General features: G+C 57.3%; 5 protein-coding genes across 5 annotated transcripts, besides 7 other annotated features; all 5 read right to left on the bottom strand.

The window, feature by feature from the left end:
- Positions 1 to 1,228: 1,228 nt before the first annotated feature.
- Positions 1,229 to 1,771, bottom strand: Tco025E_02789 (40S ribosomal protein L14; the record flags this gene model as incomplete). The annotated part of the gene is made up of 1 exon (XM_029369712.1): positions 1,229 to 1,771. One exon carries the CDS (start codon positions 1,769 to 1,771, stop codon positions 1,229 to 1,231), a length of 543 nt encoding a protein of 180 aa, XP_029230170.1.
- Positions 1,772 to 2,011: 240 nt separating this feature from the next.
- Positions 2,012 to 2,051: a microsatellite.
- Positions 2,052 to 2,121: 70 nt separating this feature from the next.
- Positions 2,122 to 2,165: a microsatellite.
- A 331-nt stretch (positions 2,166 to 2,496) lies between these two features.
- Tco025E_02788 (Dynein heavy chain family protein) lies at positions 2,497 to 15,129 on the bottom strand (the record flags this gene model as incomplete). Its single annotated transcript, XM_029369711.1, has 1 exon — positions 2,497 to 15,129. One exon carries the CDS (start codon positions 15,127 to 15,129, stop codon positions 2,497 to 2,499), a length of 12,633 nt encoding a protein of 4,210 aa, XP_029230169.1.
- A 344-nt stretch (positions 15,130 to 15,473) lies between these two features.
- Positions 15,474 to 15,488: a microsatellite.
- Positions 15,489 to 15,552: a microsatellite.
- Positions 15,553 to 15,571: 19 nt separating this feature from the next.
- Positions 15,572 to 15,598: a microsatellite.
- Positions 15,589 to 15,614: a microsatellite.
- Positions 15,615 to 15,947: 333 nt separating this feature from the next.
- On the bottom strand, positions 15,948 to 16,988 carry Tco025E_02787 (uncharacterized protein; the record flags this gene model as incomplete). Its single annotated transcript, XM_029369710.1, has 1 exon — positions 15,948 to 16,988. The coding sequence occupies one exon, from the start codon at positions 16,986 to 16,988 to the stop codon at positions 15,948 to 15,950; it is 1,041 nt and encodes a 346-aa protein (XP_029230168.1).
- Positions 16,989 to 17,321: 333 nt separating this feature from the next.
- Positions 17,322 to 17,345: a microsatellite.
- A 285-nt stretch (positions 17,346 to 17,630) lies between these two features.
- On the bottom strand, positions 17,631 to 19,184 carry Tco025E_02786 (putative oligomeric golgi complex component 8; the record flags this gene model as incomplete). The annotated part of the gene is made up of 1 exon (XM_029369709.1): positions 17,631 to 19,184. The coding sequence occupies one exon, from the start codon at positions 19,182 to 19,184 to the stop codon at positions 17,631 to 17,633; it is 1,554 nt and encodes a 517-aa protein (XP_029230167.1).
- Positions 19,185 to 19,638: 454 nt separating this feature from the next.
- Positions 19,639 to 20,949, bottom strand: Tco025E_02785 (uncharacterized protein; the record flags this gene model as incomplete). The annotated part of the gene is made up of 1 exon (XM_029369708.1): positions 19,639 to 20,949. The coding sequence occupies one exon, from the start codon at positions 20,947 to 20,949 to the stop codon at positions 19,639 to 19,641; it is 1,311 nt and encodes a 436-aa protein (XP_029230166.1).
- Positions 20,950 to 21,206: the final 257 nt, after the last annotated feature.

Raw genomic sequence — 21,206 nt, 5'->3', positions numbered from 1 at the left:
GAAGCAGCGCGTACCCAGCCTGGCCGGCCGCCCCCGTCACAGCCACCCTCACGCATGGCTTATCCGCGGACATCTCAACCTGCCTGCAGACTTGCTTTTGAAAACTTGCTTTGTGCGCAAAAACTTACGGCAACAAATTGAAGGGAAAACGTTTCTCATTGGGGCTCCCCTCGGCAAACGTCCGCAGCGCTCAACCACTCCCCGCGCCAGCTGCCCCTCCCCCGAGAAGGGGGAGGAGGGAGGAAAAGGAGGGACTACACAAACAGTGTGGAGCTGCGCCCATCCGCGGAGGAGCTCGTTCTGGCAATACTGGCTGTTGCTTTCTTTTGCGCGTCATTGCCATTGATTCGGCAGTTTTTTTGTGGAAAATGAGTCGGTGGAATTCTTACTAGCTGCGGGCCTCGCCGAAGTAAAGCATGAAGCCTAACTCTTCAGCGAAGGACAGGCAGCCAAGCAGCAGCGTTCGGTCCACATGCCTACCCTGTTCGTAGACGCAAATCGCCTCTTTGTAGTGAAGGGCTAGGTATACCTCTTTGCGGTTGGCAGCGAAGGCAGAGCGCACCCCGACACCGCAGGGGATAAGAGAAACGATTGAATGCTGTGGCTTTCCCGCCCAAGTCCACTGCTTCCTTAGTGTTGCATTCTGGTTTGAATGTTTAGCAGCGACGTATTGCGTAGAACTCGCTCGCCGAATGTTGTGAGCACTGCCAAGGCGTAGGATTAGCGTGCAGTGGGGCGTCAGTCGCTCCTGTATGCGCGATGCGGAACAGCCTCGAACTATCGCGAGCGCAGTTTGCCGCAGCACATCAGTGTCCTGTGGCACCTGCACGGCCCCTGCGGTGCCTTCGTTTTTGTCATGAGCGCCCCAGTGCCCTGGAAAGCATAAGCGAGTCACACGTACTGTGCAACACACGGCAACGTGCCTCGCGCGGAATCCCCTGAGGCGAACCCACCCATCGCAGCACCATATCTTCAGCTGTGGAGTGCTCTATTTCCTGCAGCATCGTAGTAAAAGAAAAAAATGTTGTGCAGAGAAGGAAACGAGGTGCACGCCGCACAGAACACGCCCACAGACACCGAAAAAAGGGCAAGTTGCAGGTAATAAGTGGGGATGAAACCTAACCATCCAATTGCAGAGAGTATATCTCCCTTGTATCTAAAAGGGCAATAAATAAAGCAAAAAGAACAAAGTATTTTAAGTGGCGTTGCAAAGAGCGGTGCTCGACGGCTACTGCTTACCGGCAGCTGCCTTGGCCTTGCGAGCAGCGCGGGCCTTCTCAATGCGCTTCTTCGCCGCTGGCTTGCTGTCAACCTTCTTGGCGTTCTTCTGCAGTTTTTTGAGTGCGACCTTGTGCCAAGAGACGGGCTTCTTCTTGTCGTTCTCGTCAAAGATCTTGCGCGTCCAGAAGGCACGAGAGCGCTTGGCGACGCGCAGCTGGTAGCGCTCAAAGTCGGTCGACGTCGCAAGCGCCTTCTTTGCCGCAATGCGTACAGCGGCCTTCGTGGCAGCGTACTTCTCGAGAGTCTTCTTCTCCGCGAGTGCCTCCTTCAGTGCCTTTGTGCTGCAGTTGCGGTTCACCGGCACCCTGAACTTCAGCGGCTCAACGTTCTTCAGGTTCTGAACATGGCGCCACATCTTTTCGTCGGTAGGGTTCTCCACGAGCACGCGGTTGCCGTCGATGATGTCAACAACAACCCCGACGCGGTCCTGACGAGGGCCGCGGATGATGCGCACCAAGCGACCCGCGCGGATGTAGTTCGCGTTCACCATTCTTCGCCCTTTGCTCCTTGCTGCCTATTCCGTTGAAATCCGGAGGAGAGAAGAGAAGCGAGAAGCATTGACCCCACTTTGCAGCACCGCCCTCTTCTCATCGAACTGACTTACCCCTCCCCCCCTTCCCCACCCGCCGTTGCCTGTAGTGGCAGGCGTTACTGCTGTGGGCCACCAGTCCGTTTTTTTTCTTTTTTTTGCGTTTGGCTTCGGGCATGCACCCACCGCGAGTATCCATCCATACATTCATATACATATACATATATATATATATATATATCAGGAGGGTGAGAAAGTGATGGGGCAGGGCAAGTACAAACGGTACAATTACAATAAACACACGAGAACTAAAGGAAAAAAAAAACAACAGAAGAGAAGAAAAAGAAGTCGAAGAGGCTCAATCAAATAAACAGGTGCAATAGTTGCGTCACTTTACATAATATTTTCCATCGTCATGGTTTCCTCCCTTTACTGTTGCAGTCCCTGAGTACATACATCCATATACACATGTGTAGCTCCCGTCACCGTGGTGTGCCTGCCACCGCGGTGGTCTGTTGTCAGCTTCACTGTCTCTGTTGTTGTTGTCGTTTTCTTCCTTCTATTCCCCCCGCCTCTTTTCTTTTTTAATTCTTCCCGTTTTCTTTTTACCCCCTCTTTCATTGGCATCGGCGATGTGTATCTATTTTCTTTCATTGCGCGCCGCCTCCGCGGAAGCGCTGGGGCCCCTATATGGCGAGGGCGCAGACGCAGGCGGCGCCCATCAGCTGCCAGTAGTCCGACCCCTTGTCTGTCGGCACCTCGAGGGAGAGCACGTAGTTGGAGCTGGCACCCAGGGAGGAGATGACGCCTGCCCGCACCACCGTTCGGTACAACGGCACGCGGTGCCACTCGGCGCCCATCTTGTGCTGCGGCTCCGGCAGGAAGTGCACCACCGGCAGCGACGCGTACGGCTCCCCCGGCAGCGAGTCCGCCATGACGCCGCGCGTTTGGTCCCAGCGCCAGGCGTCGGTGAAGATGCCGTACACGTAGCACCCGCGCTCTGGCCCCGCTCGAATATTATCCGCCTCCTCTTCTATCATTTGAAAGCGGAAGCCCAATTTGTCGACGGAGACCCTCTCCGCACGCGAGAAGGCCTGAAACACGCCGGTCATGAAGGCGCTCGGATTGAAGAAACCGCCAATCCAGAAACAGGCCGGCTCCCCCTTCTGCACCCATGTGCGAATAAACTGCACCCGCTGCAGGAATTCACGGTACCACGAGCCTAACGGCTTCAGAGAAGTGTACCCCACCGCGCTCCAGAGACGAGGGACCTGGTCGGTCAAGAAAGATGCATACATCGCATCAAGGTCTGCTGAAAGCACCGTCAGCCCTTGCAAGGCTTTTTGTAGATCATGAATCGATTTACGCATCGCCACAATTAACTTGTTGTACTTCACCATCTCGTGGGCCAAAACCGTGGACATGGAGTTGGGCAGACCACTCTCCAACGTGGTGAAACTTTTTGGCCCGGCCTCCTCACGCGAAATCACCTCCGGCAGTGTGGACTCGAACTCTTCACACTTTCGTTTTACCTCTTCCTCAGGCGTCACAGCCCCACCTTCGGCCCCACCGCCACTACCGAGACGTGGTTGGATGGAGACGACGGTGCTCATGAGATACTGTGAGACCTGCAGTTGATAACGAAGATTTGCGTTGGTGTGCATCCCGAACACCTCAGGCTCATCCACCAGTGACATTTGTTGAATGTGCTCCATGAAGCTCGCGAGGCTTCCAGGCGGTGGGGCGTAGTACTTGCCGCTGGAGCTAAACTTAAAGTCTTTGTTCATGATAGCGGGGCAAAGGTAGGCACGCAGGATTGTCTGAAGCGTCCCACGGTCCTGAGGATCCGTCACGCGGCCACCGTAGTTGATTTGACCAATGATGTACTCAAGAGACTCCCACGGGATTACCTCCTGCTCCTCAAAAAAGAGACGCAGCCACTGCTTTGACACGTGAAAGTCGGTGTCATTCCACTCGTAGCGCACATTCCAGCCTAGGGGGCCAAATTTCTTTCGCTCAAGCACCACGGAGTGGAAGAAGCACAAGCCGTAGAGCAGCTTCTTAAAGGCCTCGGCTTTGGAGTAGTTGCCCATCCGCTGGTCGGCACCAAAGACCTCAAACTCCTCCTCTGTGATTTCACCGAAGCAGCGGGCCATGTTCGCCTTGAGACCAGTTGGAGGCTCGTTCGTCAGTTTGATGCTGTTTTGCAAGACAAAGATGGGGAAAAAGTCGGTGGGCATCGACGTCAACCAGAGACGGAAGTCTGCGTGGATGCTGGCGCCGGGCTGCTGCAACGCGGCCACCTGCAGCTCCAACTCGGGCATGAAGGTCTTCGATAAGTGACAGTTCTGCAGCAGGGCCCACGAACCGTTTTTCCTGCACGTCGCGATGAGACGTTTGGCATTGTCGCCTTGTCCCTGACCAAGCGAGACGTACTGCAGCGAGCGTTCCTGACTCTGCGCAAAGGCTTGCAGTGCCCCCATTGGATCCGCCCCCTGCGAGAGAATGAACACAATGGGCACGGTTGGGGAACTGTCGGAGAGCGCAACCTCCAGACTGAACGGTGGCGGGTCCACGAAGTGTTGCCCCATCGTGTAACTTACGTAGTCGGTTAGCGCAAAGTACAACTTCTCCTCACGGAAGCATCGAATCAATAAAATGCGCTGAAATGCGTTCAGCTTCTCGTTCCAGTTCCCGGGCAGTTCGACATCCTGCGGGGCATCCGAGTGAATGAACTCCTTCCACGACTCCATATCCTCCAACAAGTGTTTCTCCAAGTCACAGAAGCAATGCACATTGCGAAAGAGCGCCACGGTAAGTTCCCACTGTTGCCGCGACAAAAACGATAAACCTTCTGGTAGCGGTGGCAACTCGCTTGGCACCAGAGCAGACGCCCGGATAAAGTACTGCCACTCATCCTCCAGTATACTGCGCTCTTGACGCTCGATGGCGGTGCAAATCAGCAGCGAAAGGATGGGCTTGTCCTTGTTGAATAGACCACGACAAAGCTGCTTATACGTGGTTAAGGTCAGCCTATAAATGATGTTCTCAAGATGTTCCTGCAGCATCACCTGATTATTCTCTGAGTATGCCTCCGGCTTCTCCGTCACCTGCACCTCATGCTGAACCAGCTTGATGAAGAACTGCAGTGAGTACTGGTACATGGGATCAATGCGGGCAATGTCGGCGAGGACAAAAAAGATAACGGAGGCACGCACCGCCACGTCGCGGTAGCGGTCACGTGTTGACGTGATAATCTTCATCTTATCACTGGCGTCTTTTTGGTTTTCACTAAGAACCTGCGCATTCGACTGCGCCGACTTCAACTCGGCGATGAGCTCGCTGTCGTCCAAGATGTTCCCTTTGGTGTTCTTGAGCTTGCTGAGAATGGTTTCCTCGATCACCTTCAGCTTCTTTTGCCCCAGAGAGATGCACTGAATGATGCGGTTTTTCTCCTCCTCCAGTTCTCGCTTCTCAATGGAGACAACCTCCCCCAGCAGCTGCTCCTCGAGGCCATCCAGCGTGACCGTGAAGTTCAACAGCGTCAGTTTGGTGCTGATGTCTGGCAGGTAATGCGGGTTCGGCAGCTTTGTGCAGATAAAGAAGCGAAAGTTGGGGTGGTAGTCGATGGCGCCAGACTGTGGGGTAAGTTTGATTTGAGGCGAGCCCCCTTCAGCGGCGAAGATGCGCCGCGAGAGGAGGGGCTCCAGGGCGGGGTCCAGCGTTTCCCCGACATCGTCTAAGATCACCACCCCGCCTAGGCGTATCTGCACCTCAAGCGTGCGGATCCAGCTGGGCTCCGTCAGCTTGATCACCTTCACGGCGGCGGTGGCGGCAGTCTTTGTGAGGGTCTTGGCTCCCCCCGCACCGCTGCCAACCCCCGCGTACTGCTGCACCAGCCACTTCAAGCCCTGTTCCTGGGGATCAATAAAGAGCGGCCAGCGACGCGGGGCCGTGGAGAGGGAAGCCACGATGGCGTTCTCCGTGGAGCTCTCATCCGTGGGCAAGCCGTTGATCTGCCACGTGAGGGTGTCCATGGGGTCGCCCAGCGTCTGGCACAGGCTAAACTCCCTCATCTCCTGTCCATGCTCGCCCAACTTCTCAAGCCAGAGCCGAACGAGATGCTTGCGAAAACGGGGGGTGAAGGCACCAAAGTACGCCGCACACGCGCTTGCCATGAAGCACTGAAGCGGAAGTAACTCAATGCGCCCACGCAGTTGCGTAATATTCGCCTCCCAACGCACCCCCTCACTCTTAAGTGAATTCGACAAACTCTCCGCGTTTTCAAGGCGTCGGATGCAGATCTTAAGGCCCTCCTCCAAGTCCTGCTTCCGTTTAGAACTGGTTTCGTAGTTCTTTTGCAACTCGGCAAGCTCCAGCTCCACACCAGACAGCTGCTCTTGAGCCTCACGTAACTTCGCATTCGTTTCGGCAAGATGGCGCTCCGCCTCCGCAGCCGCCTCACGCATTGGTGCCACCTCCTTCACCACCTTGGAGTACTCATTCACGGCACGCACCCAGGCACAAAGACTGCCGCATGTCTGGGACCCTTTCAGTGAGCAAATCTCCACCGTAAACTCCTCATCGTTGACGTACTTTTGGATTTTGTTCAGAATAGCGGGCTTTACATTGTCGGTGGGGTAGCTGCGGACCATGTCCAGCAGTGGACGATACGACAAAAACTCACGCGCCCCTTTCCAGTCTGTGTTGCCGGACCACGCGCCGCCAAAGTCCTTCGGGTCAAACATCACCATACAAGCCTGCGTTGTCTTGAGAACGGCGGAGGGAGGATTTGCAAAGGAACGCAACTCGTTGAGGTCGCTAGCCTGAATGGTGTCAAGCGCCGCCTTGGCCTTGTCGATGATGGGCTTGGCCTCCGCCAGACGTGCATTCGCCTCGTTGGCAATATGCGAGGCATGCAGTTGCTGCTCTGCCGCGCTCTCTTGTTGTGCCTTCACCTGCACTTGCACCTCGCTGGCCTTCGCCTGCCGCACGGTGAGGTCGGCCACGACCTCCTCCGTCTCTTTAGACGCCTTTTCCAAGAGGGGGCGCTTGGTCTCAATCTCCTCCTTCATTTTGGCAATGGTCTCATCCGTCTCCCGCATCTTTTGTTGGCCGTTCACGACACGCGAGAGCTGCTCCTCAAGTAGGGCGCGCTGCTCGTTGTAAAGCGCCTTGTACAACTCAATAAACTCCAGGTACGTGGTCGGGGTGATGTAGTAGCGCCGCCGCAGCTCCTCCCAATACTCCTGCGCCACAGCAATCACCGTGGTGTGAATATCCACGCAGAGCGGTGCAAGCACCGGCAGGAGTTGGTTCGACACACCGCTCTCGGCGTCCTCAAAGAGGCGCTGCGCCACGCCGAGAAGGGCCTCCCTGGGCCACTCGTCGAACCAGTCGATGACGCAGCAGTTTGTGAGGGACGGAAACTGGCGGCAGCGGGTGCGAAACGTGTCCCCGACGGGACTCATGCAGAGGACAATGTGCGTGTTATCACGGACACGCGAAATAAAAAAGTTGTACACGTCGTCGCGGTCGGTAATTCCGCGTTCCTGGGCGGCCTCGAGGCAGGCGTTCACACGCTTCTCCCGCTCATCCGGCGTGAAGAGCGATGGCACCTCCCCAGAGTTGAGCATGCTGTTCACGTCCTCTAGCATCCCCTCGTGCACAATTTGATCGTCCGAGATGAGGAAGACAGAGGGCTTGCAGTGAACCCCGGTGGTGGTGTAGAGCTCCAGGAGGAACTCGTGGAACTCGTTCATGGAGTACCCTTTACCCACGGAGATCTCGAACGTCTTCCGCTCAGCGATGGAGGCGGCGAGGCGCGTTAGCGAGCGCTTCCCTGAGCCGCCAACCCCCACCAAGAGGGCATTACCGCGTGGCTGGCGCAGAATACGAATAATGCGCGCCAAGTGCTCGCAGTGATCTTTGAAAAAGACAAGGTTCAGGAACGAGTTCCCACCGCCGCCGCCGCCGCCGTCCTCCTCACGAACAGTTCCCCCACTCATGTACGCGTTGTAGTCGTCCTGGTACTCGCTAAAAAGCCCTGGAAGTTTCTTGAAATCGGTCAACTCCTCATACGTCCTATCCACGGCACCTATGCGGAGGAAGTCTGCCCAGACAAGCGGATCCCCTTCAAAGTAGTCCGCGTGTGAGTGCTGGCCGGCAAGAAAACGTGTCAAAGAGTCCATCATAAGCTCCTCGGTAAAGAACAAGCGGTCCTCCTGCGTCGCCAGACGATCGTAGAAGCACCGCAAGAGTTCATGAATCCACAGACGGGTGACGGAGCGCTTCACTTTGCATACACGTGGGGTCACCTGCGTAATGCCCTGGAACACCTTCGCCAGGTCGCGCAGGTTAAACGTATAGTGCGGTGTCGTCGGCTTCGGTCGCATCGCGTCACGGACTTTATTAAATATGTCGACGCTGGCGTTCACAAGCGACTTAGCCATGTCCCGCACCTCTCCACTGAAGTTCTTTGCCTGGAAGAAGCCTTGCAGGATGGAGTGGAAAATGCGCTTCATCGAGTCATCGTTCAGCGTCGGGATGAGCAGTAAATGAAAGAGGCGTGTGAGTCGCGCCGTCACGGGATTTCGCCCACCTTCTGGTGGCCCACACGCCGCCACAACCGTCACGTCCTGCACGTGTTTCCAGAACCCGGCGAGCTTGCGGTCGTAAAAACCGCCATTCCCCATCATTTGCCGAAGCAGTTCAATCGGCGGCGAGGCACCGAACGTCTCAAGCGCCGGCATGTTGAGATCGTCAATGAAGAGAACTACCTTTCGCCCGGGCGGGGCCCCAAGAATGTTCTTGCGCTTGTGCTTCAGCTTCGACTCAATCAGCTCCTGCGTCCGCTCGGAGGAGGTTTGGGCGGAAAATTGAAAGACGATGACCGACAGCTGCTGCTCCTCCTTGTGACGCCTCAGGTAGTCCATCATGATGACGCTCTTCCCCACACCCGTCTGGCCGTTAAAGAGCAGCGGCTTGCCGGAGTGAATCAACGTCCTCGCCAGGGTGCTGTAGCGCACGGTGTCAACGGTCGGTACGAGGATGTCAAAGTAGGGCACCGTGAGGTCGTAGCGAAACTCCTCCATGTTCGTCTCCCACGGGACGAAGAGCCGCGTCGAAAAGTCAATCTTGTAGTCATACACGGAGCCGCTGTTTGGAAAGCGAGCCACCGTCTCTAGCAGGCTTCGTGCCAGGGTGTCAAACTGGTCCATGGCCGCCGGATCCACATTGCCACCGATAGACCACACAAAGGAGAAGACGAAGAGTAGCCCGCACACCTCGTTACGTTCCTTGAAAACTTTGGAGTCGAAGGGCAACGTCGTCTCCCCCTGCGGGTCCGGCATCAGCGTCACCGCGTTGGCGTGTATGAGGGCGGTGAAAAGGTCACACAAGGACTGAACCACATTCACCACCCCAGCCCCGATGAGCACCTTCTGTTGCGCAAGCCAATCCAACCCCTTCTGCACGTACGCGTTGAACAGGGAAAGAATGAATTCACGACACTGCGGCTCACCGCCCGCGTCGGCCAGCTTAGACTCCGTCCAGTGATGCACCACGGCGCTCCAGTGAAGGTCCATGGCGTCGAGGTACACCATGCCGCACCGTGAGACGGTGGCGGGGGAGGCAACGGCAAGGTCTGCAACCTCAAAGAGCATGTGAATGGTCTCGGGGAGCTTGATGCGCTCGCCGCTGTCAAGGCACAACAACTTGGAGTCGTCAAGGACGGAGTTTAAGGACTCAATCCACAGCGTGTCCACCGGACCATCAAAGACAATCCAGCGATGATCTTTATTGAGCTCCGAGTCACTAACGCAATTCTTCGCAATCACCGCCAAAACACCGTCGCGCCACTCATTCGTGTTGACGTCTAACTGACCGTACAGCTCGGACAGCAGGACAGACTTGGGATTCATCACAAACTGATGCACGGGCCGAGCCATGGGATTGTTTGACCCTGCCCCAGACATCGTGCCAAGGGCATCGGCGATGCAGTTTCGAATCTCCGTCTTGCCCGTTCCAGTGACGCCGACCAGCATGACGCCGTGACGCACAATAAGTGTTTCATAAAACTGGATACCCTTCGTCACCCACGTGTCGAGAGCCTTCAACTTATTTGCCTCAATGCTCTTATGCATGGCGGGTAGCAACTCCACGTACTGCCGCTCAGGAAAGGTGGCACCGGTGAAAAGGTCCTGCATAATACCTCTGAAAAGCGGAAGGTCCTCCGCGACAAACTTGGGCACATTGGAGTCATTACATGCAACAATGAGGGTGAGGTCTTCCTCCACATCTGGCTGGGATCTTTTTAGGTCACCCGCCATGACAAGAATGGACTTGAGTGCACGCATCCCAAAGTCGTAGTGGTCCTGCGGCGAAAGCTGCTCGGAGCTGAGTTTGTACAGCTGAGTGATCTTAAGTGAGAGGTCCTTGGCGTTCGTGAAGCCCTCTGAGTAGAGAATCACTTCGGCAATCATGCGGAAGTCAGGTGTCATGACGGCCACGGGTCGGAAGAGAATCTTCAGGTTATCTGGCAGCTCGGTACGCCCCGCATACCCAGGATTCATTGTGACAAAGGCACCGTAGGTGCGCCGCACTCGCACGTTGGGGCTGCCTTGGAACGTAAAGGTCTCAAGCCCGTTTTGCAGGGCAATTTTAATCTCCAGCAACTGTGAGGCAATCACGGAAAGCACCTCAATGTTGATACGGTTAAACTCGTCCAGGCAGGTCCACGCCCCTGTTTGAATGAGGCCGGAGAAAAACTTCTCCATCATTTTGTACGTCACACCATCGGAGCAGTTGTACACGATGCACTGGCGGGCCAAGTTCTTCGCCAAGTCCTTCACGGTCTCGGTCTTTCCGGTTCCTGCAGGGCCCGCAGGCGCGGCGCCGAGGTTCAGCTTCAGTGCCCCAGTCACCGTCATGTAAATACGATCCGTGAGCGGGGTGATGACAAGGCGCCCCTGCGCCCCCAAGTACTCGTAGCCGTACACAAAACGTGAGTTGTTCTGCCGAATAAAAATATTCCCGTGCCCATCCTCGTCTTGCTCCCAATACACGCGCAGCTGTTTTGTCCAGCCAAACTCCTTTGGCTCCAACACGCCATTGTCACACATTTCATCCACCAAGTCACGGCCGTGCACGTCGATGGTGATGAGCGTGGAGAGAAGAATGCGCTGCACCTTCGACAGCTGCTTTGCTGTCAAACCTGCGAGCTCCTCCAGTGTTTTGTAGCATTCCTCGCGAAAGGTCGACATAAGACTATCCGAGTCTGGCTGCCCAAGCGCCTCCTCCACCCCACGCGTCCAGAGCAGTTGCTCCATGATGAGAACCAGCTGCACGGGGTGACGAAACATCCAGGTGGTGCGGTCACCGGTCGCCTCATAGTCACTCAGGCACGTATTCGCATGCTTACGGAGTGTGGAGAACATTTCACGTTCCAGCATGTCAATCCAGACCTCCACCGGGCCGCGTGCCTTGATGCCCTTGTTGACCAGCTCCACCCGTTCCCCCTCCATTGATACGAGGTGTGTGATGTCGTTGGACTCCAGGAAGGACAGGGTTTTGATGCCGTCGAACATCTTCAACATGTGTGGCATAATCAACTCCGGGGTTTTGACCTTGGCAAAAATGTCAAGCAGGTCATCGTTGCTGAGGAAGTAGAAGCGCGGGAAGGCGCAGCGCTTCTCCTCCAGCTTGCGCTCCAAGCTCGCCAGAACTTTTTCCAGCTCCTTGATGTTGTTTTCAAGGTCCAGCTTGAGCGTCTTGGTGGTGGTGGCGTCGCCCGTCTCCACCGGCGCATTGATGAGCAGCCCACGGTAGGCGGTGGGCATGTCGTGCGCCTTCCGCATCAAGTCCCGGAAGAAGCGGTCCACCTTTTCAAAGCGTTTGGCATCGTCCTTCCATTGACTGCGAATCTCCGCGGAGGAGAAGATGTTTTCGAGGTAAATCCAGTTGCGTTGCAGCTCGACCCAGCGGTCAAGCGTCTCCTGCATGTACCGAAGCCGGTGTTCCCAGCGATCCACCTGGGCACGCAAAACGCCTTGGCAGCAGCGGCTTGAGCCTATCGTCGACATGGCGATGGCGGAGTCCTCAAGCAACGCGGTGACATCCTCGACGGAGGCGCCGACGAGCGTGTAGAGGTCCTTGACGTCCTTGTGGTTGTGGAACTGGAACTCCATCGGCGGCTTTGGACCGCCGCCATTCCAGAGGGCGTTGACCTTGTCAATCTGCTGCTGCAGCTTGTCCTCCTCCGTCGCCGCCGCGCTGATGGCGACAATATCGTCCTTGAACCTCACGACGTTGTTCGCGAGGAGCATGCCGAGCGTGAACTGGTTGTTCCAGTCCGCCATTGTTCTGGAAGTGCCGTTCTCATCCTGCAGCAACCCCACCACCTGGGACACCTTGGCCGTGTGCTCCAGCTTCAGCTTGGGGTTGGTGAGAGCCAGCAGGATGGGCATGATGACGCGCCACTCCTCCACCTTTGACTTCAGCCGCGACACCGCCGCATTGCCCGGCAACTTGGAGGACACCTGCTTGACGGTCGTCACGTACTTCTGCACCGTCTCCTGCACCGCCGGCACGTCGAGTTGCTCGAAGGGGATGAGCGCCTGCTCCTCCGTGAACACGTCCCAGTCCCGCAGCCCCACCCACAGCCGCGCCTTGATGTTCACGTCGTTGAGCATCTCCGTCATGGACTCCACCGTCGTCTCCTCGCCCCCAATGGCAATCTGAAACTGCCGGAGCTCCTTCTCCCGTGCGGCAATGCCCTCCGCCTCCGACTGCAGCTTCGTGATGAAGTCAATCACAGTGGCCACGTCCGCCTTATCGTCGGCGATGATGGGCTGCCCGGCGCGGTCGTACACGTCCTCGATGCGGTGGCGCAGCTCCTCCATCTGCTCATCCACGTTGCGGATAAATAGACGCTGCTGTGCGTCCTTGCCGTCCTCAACAATCTGCATCAACGTCCGTAGCTTTTCAAACTGGGGCCGCGTCCCACTCCGGTAGGTCTCCTCCACGTCTTCGTCAATCTGAACCTTTTCCTCCTGAAGTAAGTTAAACAGCTCACGAATAAAATCGTACGAAGCGGCAATGGTGTCAAAGCGCGCTTCTAATGCCTTGTAATAGGCGAGGTACTCTACATAGTGCTCCACAGTCTTGGGGTGAGCAGAGAGGTACGCATTGCAACCCTGCAAATCGGCCAACAGCAGCTCGTTCTGCTGGTGCGCAATGACGGGGAGAAGTTGATGCAACGTCTCAATGCAGTCCAACGGGCTTGGACTGAAGAAGTCGCGCAGGCTCTCTGTGTGGACGGTAAAGAGCGCCACGTCCTTGGAATTGGGGATCTTACTCGTAATAGCCTCACTTTGGGCCTTGTAGAGGGTGAGGCGCTCACGGAAGAATTCCAGGCCTGTACTGCGCTGCTGCAATTCTTCGGCGTCAAGGCGAGAGTTCTCCACATACATGTCCCTGAAGCACTGAAAGGTGTTCATGTACTCCTCCACAACACCGTAAGCCTTTTCAATGTCCTCGCGTATCGACACCATATTTTGCTTGTACGCCTCCTCCGAGACGATCATCTCACCAACGGCGGGACCAGCAGAAGGTTCCTTCTGGGAGTCATCTGCAGCGTACTCCGTAAACACCTTGAAGGTGTCCATTAGCACTAGGCGTGGGACCGCGCTCAGGGTTTTGATGTAGTCCTTTACAATATCTTCCACACACTCCACAATGTGCGGAAGGGTGGGGGTGATGCCTATGGTTTCATCGTTATCATTGTACAGGATACTGAGACTCAGCACGGGCCCGTCAAATTGCGCTGGTGCCTTCTGCGCCTCCGCCTTGGCATGGGCTTCCTGTCGCCGTGACTTCGCCGCAGGCTGCGAGGGACGCCGCTTCGGAGTTTCCACCGCAGCTACGGGTTTGGGGTAACAAAAGTCGTGGTACACGTCCTCCACGGCCCTTGCGGCCAAATTTGTCAGGCAGTGAATGATAATGTAGTCGCATAGACGAATGAATGCCGTGAGGCGCTGGCAGACGGCCTTCTTTTGCGACATCTCAATGTACGTCGGCTTCTGCTGTGTGCCCAATTCGCGAACATCAATGAGCTTCTTCTTTTTCTTCTCGTCCTCGGCGTGGAGGGCGCCCACACTCTCGCGCTCCATCTGTGCGGCCAACATTGCCGCCTTGCACGCACGCTCCACCGTGTCGCGAATCCCCTTAAGCATCTTTTCCAGGCGATTGCGCTGAAAATTCAAGTGTGTCGCCGCCGCCGCGCAAAAGGCCTCCAACGTACGCGTCTCCGTCGCTGCGAGGTGCATTCTGTTGTTGGTAAGACAGTCCAGGCACATGCGCCACACCGTCCGCAGCGCGGCGGAGAGGTGCGGATGCACGTGAAACAGATTCTTTGTAAGGAATGTTTTGCAGTTCGAGATGGCGTGGTTACGGACAAGTCCGCGCCAGAGGAGAAAGCTTTTCCACTTCTTGTAGTCACGAAAAACCTCCAACTGGCTCAACTGATTAAAAATGCGACAGTCACGCTCCCAGGTGTGCAGCTCGATGAATTCAGCTTCATGCCCGTTAAACTTCGTCACACCCGCCGCCGAAAGGGTGTAGTAGTGCGTGGGATCAATATCCTTGTGCGACACCACCTGCAGCTCGTACGGGTTGTACGGATCGCGGATGCCTCTCGGTCGCATGACAAGATACGTAAACTCGTTCGGTGCGTTTGACCGCGCCTTTGTGAAACGCGGGATACCGCCCGCCCGCGTCCGTGCCAACTTGCCCTCCCCCCCGTCCGTCTTCTCCTTCTCAGCCTGCCCGTGCGTGGCGGTGGCGGGGGGCTTCGGTCGGATGGAGGTGGACGGCGCCTGCCTCAGCGAGAAGGTCGCCGCCTTGTTCTCCGCGCAGCTGGAGGTGAGGATCCGCCGGAGTTCCCGGTCGTGGTAGTTGGGCTGCTGGTACAGCTGCAGGGTGCGGTGGGGCGGGGACGGCGGCTGCGACGACGGGGCCTCCGCGCGGGGTGTCCCCGGGGCGCTCTTCAGCGTCGCGGAGTCCTCCCCCAGCGACGGCCGGCCGCGCACCAACGCCGGCGTCCACGGCACGTCCTGCGCCAGGCGGTTCGGCACGCCGAGCCGGCCCCCGCTGGCGACGCCGTCGCTGTACAGCCGGTCCAGCAGGGGGTTCTCGCCACACTGCGCGTCGTACACGTCCTTCGCGACGTGGTTGGGGTTACGGTGCACCAACTCCTTCTTCTGCACCTGCGGCGTCGGCTGGTAGCGCGCGGCCCTGCCGCTCCCGGGCCCGATATTCATTCCGCCTCCTTTTCACTTCCTTCTTTTCCTTCTTGTTATGGCTGTTGTTGTTTTTTCTTCCTTTTTTTTTCCAGTTTTGCCGCTGCTCTTGCTCCTTCTACTCCTTCCACTTCTCGGCCTCACGGGGGCACGCAAACTTGCAGCGCGGCGGCAACAATAGAGAAGCGAGGCGAACAAAAAGATGCGGGCCAACCGGCGGCGTGCGGGGAGCAAACGCCCGGCCGTGCACAGGCGCAGCCACAGCGAAGAAGCAAATTCCGCAGAAAAAAAACGCATATATATATTATATATTTTGCTGCAGCTGTGGTTGTTGTCGTTGTTCCTCGGATTGTTTGTGTGGAGAAAAACACACACACGCCAAAACAAAAACAAAAACAAAAACAAACAAACAAAAAAAAGGACAAAACAGGAAAAAAGTAACAACCAACCAGCAAAGTTGGACATATGTATATATATATATATGTAGATAGGTAGGTAGGTAGATATGCATGTGCGTGTGCGGGTGCGTGCATGGGGCTGGAGCGAGGGGGAACGGGAGAGAAAAAGACTAGAAAAAAAGTGAAAATAAAAGAAGCGAACATTATACATACATATATATAATACGCGCTCCAAAGCCGCACTGCGATTTGCATGTCACGCCTCCCAAGGACAAGAAAGAGTTGCAATGGTTTATCCGGTTCTTGTACATTTCAATCCTTCTTAATTCTCTCCGTCCAAGCCCCGACCTCGCACCGCGGCTCCGCCCCCACGCCTTTGCCTGGTAAGCAGGCCCAGGCACACCCGCACACACACACATAAGAGGAAAAGATAGCTGCCTGCTACGGCACCATCATTGCTGTACATATTTTATCCATCGCGGCGAGTGACGCGTCGATGATCGCCATGCGCTGCGTCTCCTCGCAGGACTCGAGGTAGCGGAACTCGGCCCCGAACGCGAGGCTCACCTCTTCGTAGTAGCGCACCGAGATGGGGTGCGAGACCGAGTCCAGGAGCCCGGTCTGGCTGTTGCGCCGCATGACGCCACGCATAATGAGATCGCGCTGCGCCGCCTCGCCCAGCTTCAAGTACCGATGGGCGATCTCCTCTTCGTCCTGCGTCTCCCGCCGTATCGTGTCGCAGCGGTGCTGCAGCGGCTGGTACAGTCGCACGTCCAACGGGACAGCCACGACCTCCTCCTGAGGACGCCGTGCCACCGCTGGCCGCCAGTCTCTGCCGAAGGCGCGGCGCCACAACTCCTCGATGGCCTCCACCTGCTTCATCGAGCAGGTCTCAAGAAATGGGAGCGACTCACTCATCCAGGCGTTCTCCATCTCTTTCCGGGCACGGCGCTCGGCGTCGAAGAAGTCGATCATCCACATGGATGAGTGGGCCCTGAGCTCGTCAGTGATGCGGCGGTAGAACTCGGTCTCAATCTCCTCAATATCGTCTCGGGCGAGGGACTCACGGCGCAGAAGGACGTCCAACGGTCGCAGGACCTCCTGCTTCCACGAGGGCCCGCCTCCCTTCGCGTCCTCCTCCTGGCGCTTGAGCGCGCGTGCATACAGCGCCTCATCGATTTCTCTGCAGTCAAGCTCTTCGCCCAGGCCCGCTCGGTCCCGCTGCGTGGCGGCCAGGCTCCCGGCGTTGATGCTGCTGCTGCAATACATGCTCAGGTCGTTTTCGTCCACCGCCTGCATCAGCACCTGGGGCGGCGCCGGTGGCAGACGCGAGGAGATGCGATTCAGCGTCAGCTGGTAATCACGCTTTGCCAGGTGGTAGGCGGACTGCGTGTCCTCCTCTCGATTTAGCGCGACACGGTTTACCACCTCGTGCGCCACGGTGTGCATGGCGCTCACCTGGGCGTAGTGAGACGTCAGCATCCTCCCTCACAGCGTCGCCCTTCCTCTCCGCCAGTGCACCCCACCCCTTGAAGTCTCGAGTCCTGCGTCCCCGCCGCCGGCCGCCGTTCGTTTTCCCTCCCTTTCCTTTTTTCCCTTTTACTCACTTTTCTTCTTCCTCCCCTGCGCCGGCGCGCGGGCTGTCTCGTTCGCTCAAATCTGCGCTGTCCCTCGCTTCTGCGGCCGGGAAGAGGTGGGAGAAAAGAGTAAAGCGCCAGCGCAGCCACGCGAACGGGAGGAGGCCAGCGGAGACGAACCCCGGCGCCAAACCAACGCGCACGCACCCCCCCCCCCCACCTCCGCTTCGCTCGCTCTACAAACACAAACACAAACACACACGCCGCATGCGAGAAGCCTCAGCAGCAGTCCAGCAAACCGACAGACAACAAAAAAAAAAATGGCCACCGACCAACGCATGTAGAAAGAAGAATGGGAGGGGAAGAATAATAAAAAAAAAACGAGGGACGATCCTCCCACAGCCCTTCCTCGCTCCTTGGTTTTCTTGTCTTTTTTTCCCTTCCCCGCTTTCTGTCACGCATCCATCGCCACTAACGACGCACAGAACAATAAGAACAACAACAAAAAAAGAGCCGGTCGTCGTCGTCACACGTCCTGTCGGGCGCGTCATGTGCCGACAACGTCGGGGGCGACGCCGTCGCTCTTGGGGCGCGCGGGCAAACTGGCGGCGTCAGTCACCTCCTCCTCCTGCCGCTGCTGCTGCCGCTGCGGCGACGAGGTTGCGCATGGCGTCGTGCAACCTCCCATGGGAAGAATACTGCGGAGGCCCTCAATACTTCCCCGCATGCTGTTCGCTAACAGGCGCTCCGCCTCGTCGCCCAGGAGCTCGCGCATGCACACCAGCACGTGCGGATAAAAGTCATTCACGAAAGCCCCCACGAAGAGCAGATACACCTGCTTCTCGCCCCCCTCCTCCATGGCCATCAAAAGCTCCTTGTCCCGCGCAAGGTCCTTTGCGACTGTCTGCAGTAGTCCTTCCACCTTGGCGACGCAAAACAGCTCCACGCCGGGGACAACACACTTGCGAATTGCATTAAACGCAGTAAGCAGCCCGTTCAAAGCGTAGGCAAGCGGCAGCCACTGCACAAGGCTCAATGGGGGTGACATGCTTGCGCTCGACGAGGACGTCGGCTCTGCGCGTTTTGGTGAAGGACTCCACTGCAGCCCAGTTGAAGGTCGCCACGAAAACGTCAGCATGGAGGCGGTGTAGGATTGCGTGGAGAGGGCGATCTGCTCTGCAAAGAGCGTTTTAACACGAGAGATGAGAGACTCGTTGATGAGCCCTGAAACATCCATGTGCAGCAACGTCGCGGTGGCGCTGCAGCTGTTGCACTCCTCGATAACGGAGGCCAGTTCGGAGCCGTTGGTGATCTTCTCCAGCGAAGCACGGAAGCCGTCAAGGAAGACGTACGCCCTCTCATGACACCAGGCAACAAGTTCGCTACACGCCCCACTCGCAATCGTCGGGGAGAAGCAGGCTGTGTACTGCAGGATCGCCTCGCCCACGTGCACCTTAAAGGCCGCCAGGTACCTAAAAATGCGAGAGTACGGCACCCCGCTTTCCTCCGCCTCACACAGCAAGCCGTCCATGCACTCCGCCCGCTTCCAGAGAAAGAGGCGGCGTATTTGACTCTCCTCGACCCCGAGCCTGCGCAGGAAGGTTGTCACCTTCACGGCAGAGGCGACAGTCAGTTGCTGCGCCAAACGGGGAAAAACGACCTCCGTGAGCGCCCGCTCCAAGTTGCAGCGCACCTCCACCTCAACGCGGCGAAACAACTCCACCTTCTTCATGGGCTGGGCGGACCGCGTGATGTGCTCCAGCACCATGAGGGCCTCGTGGTACATCTCGTTTCGGATGCAGTCGTCAAGCACGGCGGGGGCCTCCAAGAAGGCAAGCAACTTCTGGTGCTGCGCTACGGTGCCCAGTACAACCTGCTTCTCCCTGCGCCACTGCTGGCCCACCCTCGCCATCGCCTGGCTGAGCGCCTGCAGTTTGCCAAGGGAGTCGTTGAGCCGCTTCACGCACGACAACGCGTTCCCCGAGGCGGCGGCCACCTTGGCGTTCACGTCTTGCGTCTCCGAGAGAAGGGAGTAGTGCTCCACCGCCGCCTCCACGATGCCGCGGCGGACGCCCTCCTCGTCAGTCATACTGGCCTCCATGGAGCGAGGCCAACTAAGTCCCCAATACGAAATACGCTGCAGTCAGGCAGAAAAATGCAAAAAAAAGAAAAAAGGCGCCAAAACATTAGAGGTACAACACAAGGACATGAACCCCCGCAGCGCCAGTCCCTCCATTCAACGATGTGCCGGGATGCCTCGCAGCGCCTCGCCTCCTCCGTGCCTACGCGCAGAATGAGCTGCAAACAACGATGGCACACATACACAAGCATTTGTGTGTGGGCCCCATGAACCCTTGTCAAGAACGTGAGGCTCCATAGAACAGCAAAAACAAAAAAAAAGAGAAATAGATAGGAAGCACTCGCCCTTTTTCTCCCTTCTCCGTTTGTGTGTGAGTGAGAAAGAAAGAGGTCTGTCGGGTTCTTCTGCGTGGGCAAACAAGGCACCACTGCCCTCCCACAAGCAGGGGGCAGTGGTGGTGCTGCAGCGTTTCATCTCACCACTCCTCAAAATACGCCGGTAGCTTCTGCGCCAGCTCGCCAATATTTGCACGCCCAGTGCCGTCGCCGGCAACAGTCGCAAAGTTTTCGCCGCAGTCGACGACTTCGCTGACAGCCTCGCGTCCTCGCTCTTCCGCCGAATCCAAGAGCTGCACAACCGGCTTGTTTGCCTCCACCGCCGTCGCCAACAACTGTGGCGCTGTTTCCCCTGTCGCAGCTTCATTTCCACGTGGCGTATTTGCTTCTGCCTCTGCGGCTACAACTGCTGCTGACGCCGACGCCATGACCACCGCCTCCTTACATAGAGGCACTGGAGACGAAGAAGAAGAGGAGGAGGCGTGGAGTTTGTCTGTATGTATTTCCTCCACGGCGACCGAGTCACACGGCGACGGCAGAAACCCTCGCTCTCCGTCCTTCAACCCTTCATTTCCGTCTGCGCCTGTCGCACGCCCTGAAATCTTGCCGTCCCCCACACTTTTGCTGCCAGCCGCGACTATGCCTGCGGGCAAGCGGGAGGGGTCATTGTAACCCGGCGACACCCCCACTTCATCGCCATTCAAAAGTTTCTGTCCTGCTCCATGAGTCGTGACAGCTTCACACAGTCCGCCGCTGCCCACTCTCCCCAACGACCCCAAGGCCTCGCCCTGGGCACGCCGGGCGGCGCGCAGGACGCCCGTCACCGCGGGTGTACTTCTAGCGAGCGGAGGATACGAAAACGCCGGCAGACTGTCCCACAAAGCCGCAAGGCGATCAGGCACGCCAACGTTTTCTCCTGCCCCCATAGCAGTACGGTCCGCTGTGTGTGCCCGCGTGGGGGTGCTGCCACCCAACTTGTTTAAAACACGTGTCTTCCGCGCAGCAGGGCTCGGCGGGGCTCGCTGGGGCTGCACCCCAGCAGAGCGTTGCCCAACTGAGGGCACACCCCTGGCAGAAGATGGCGCCGTCGCGACAGCAGCAACGACAACAGAAGAACTCGTCGCATTCATCGTCGCCATAGCGGCAGCAGTGTTAATATTAGTCTTAGTAGGCGTGGGAGTGTGGTTGCCAACTACGCGCCTCCTTGGCGCCTCCGCGGGCTGCACCTCGATGAGCTCCAGCGTGTGTCTATGAAGCGCCGTGACGGGGGAAGCCCGCGCCACAATGATGCCGTCCTCTGTGCGCAGCGCCACGCGTGACGGCTGCAGGTGCCGAAACACACCACGACAAGCCTCTACGACACTCTGCGCCGTTCCGTCCGGCGGGACATGAATCCCTAGCGCCTCCTCGTCTCCCGAGCCGCCACGTTTCACCCAAACCTTCAAGGCCATGGCGGCGTGCCACCTCCCTCTTTGGTACGCACCAAGACGAAGTGCGAGTAACAGAATGGAGCCAGACAACGCGACGGTGGAGCCACGGCACACAATCACGCAGTGCAACAAAGCGAGGGGCACACCCCCCAGCGTAACAAGAAAAAAAAAAGAGGGGGAGAGGGGGAGGCTCAGTAGAAAGAACCTCGGAAAACTCACATTTCATCCATCTCAATCCTTCCCTCCATGTGAAATTTTTTTAATGATTATATACATCC

The sequence above is a fragment of the Trypanosoma conorhini genome (assembly GCF_003719485.1).
Source record: "Trypanosoma conorhini strain 025E chromosome Unknown Tco_14.4_contig_00115, whole genome shotgun sequence".
NCBI classification, from domain to species: Eukaryota; Euglenozoa; class Kinetoplastea; order Trypanosomatida; family Trypanosomatidae; genus Trypanosoma; species Trypanosoma conorhini.
Note: the sequence above shows the minus strand (reverse complement) of the source record. Positions and strands in the feature narration are given on the sequence as shown.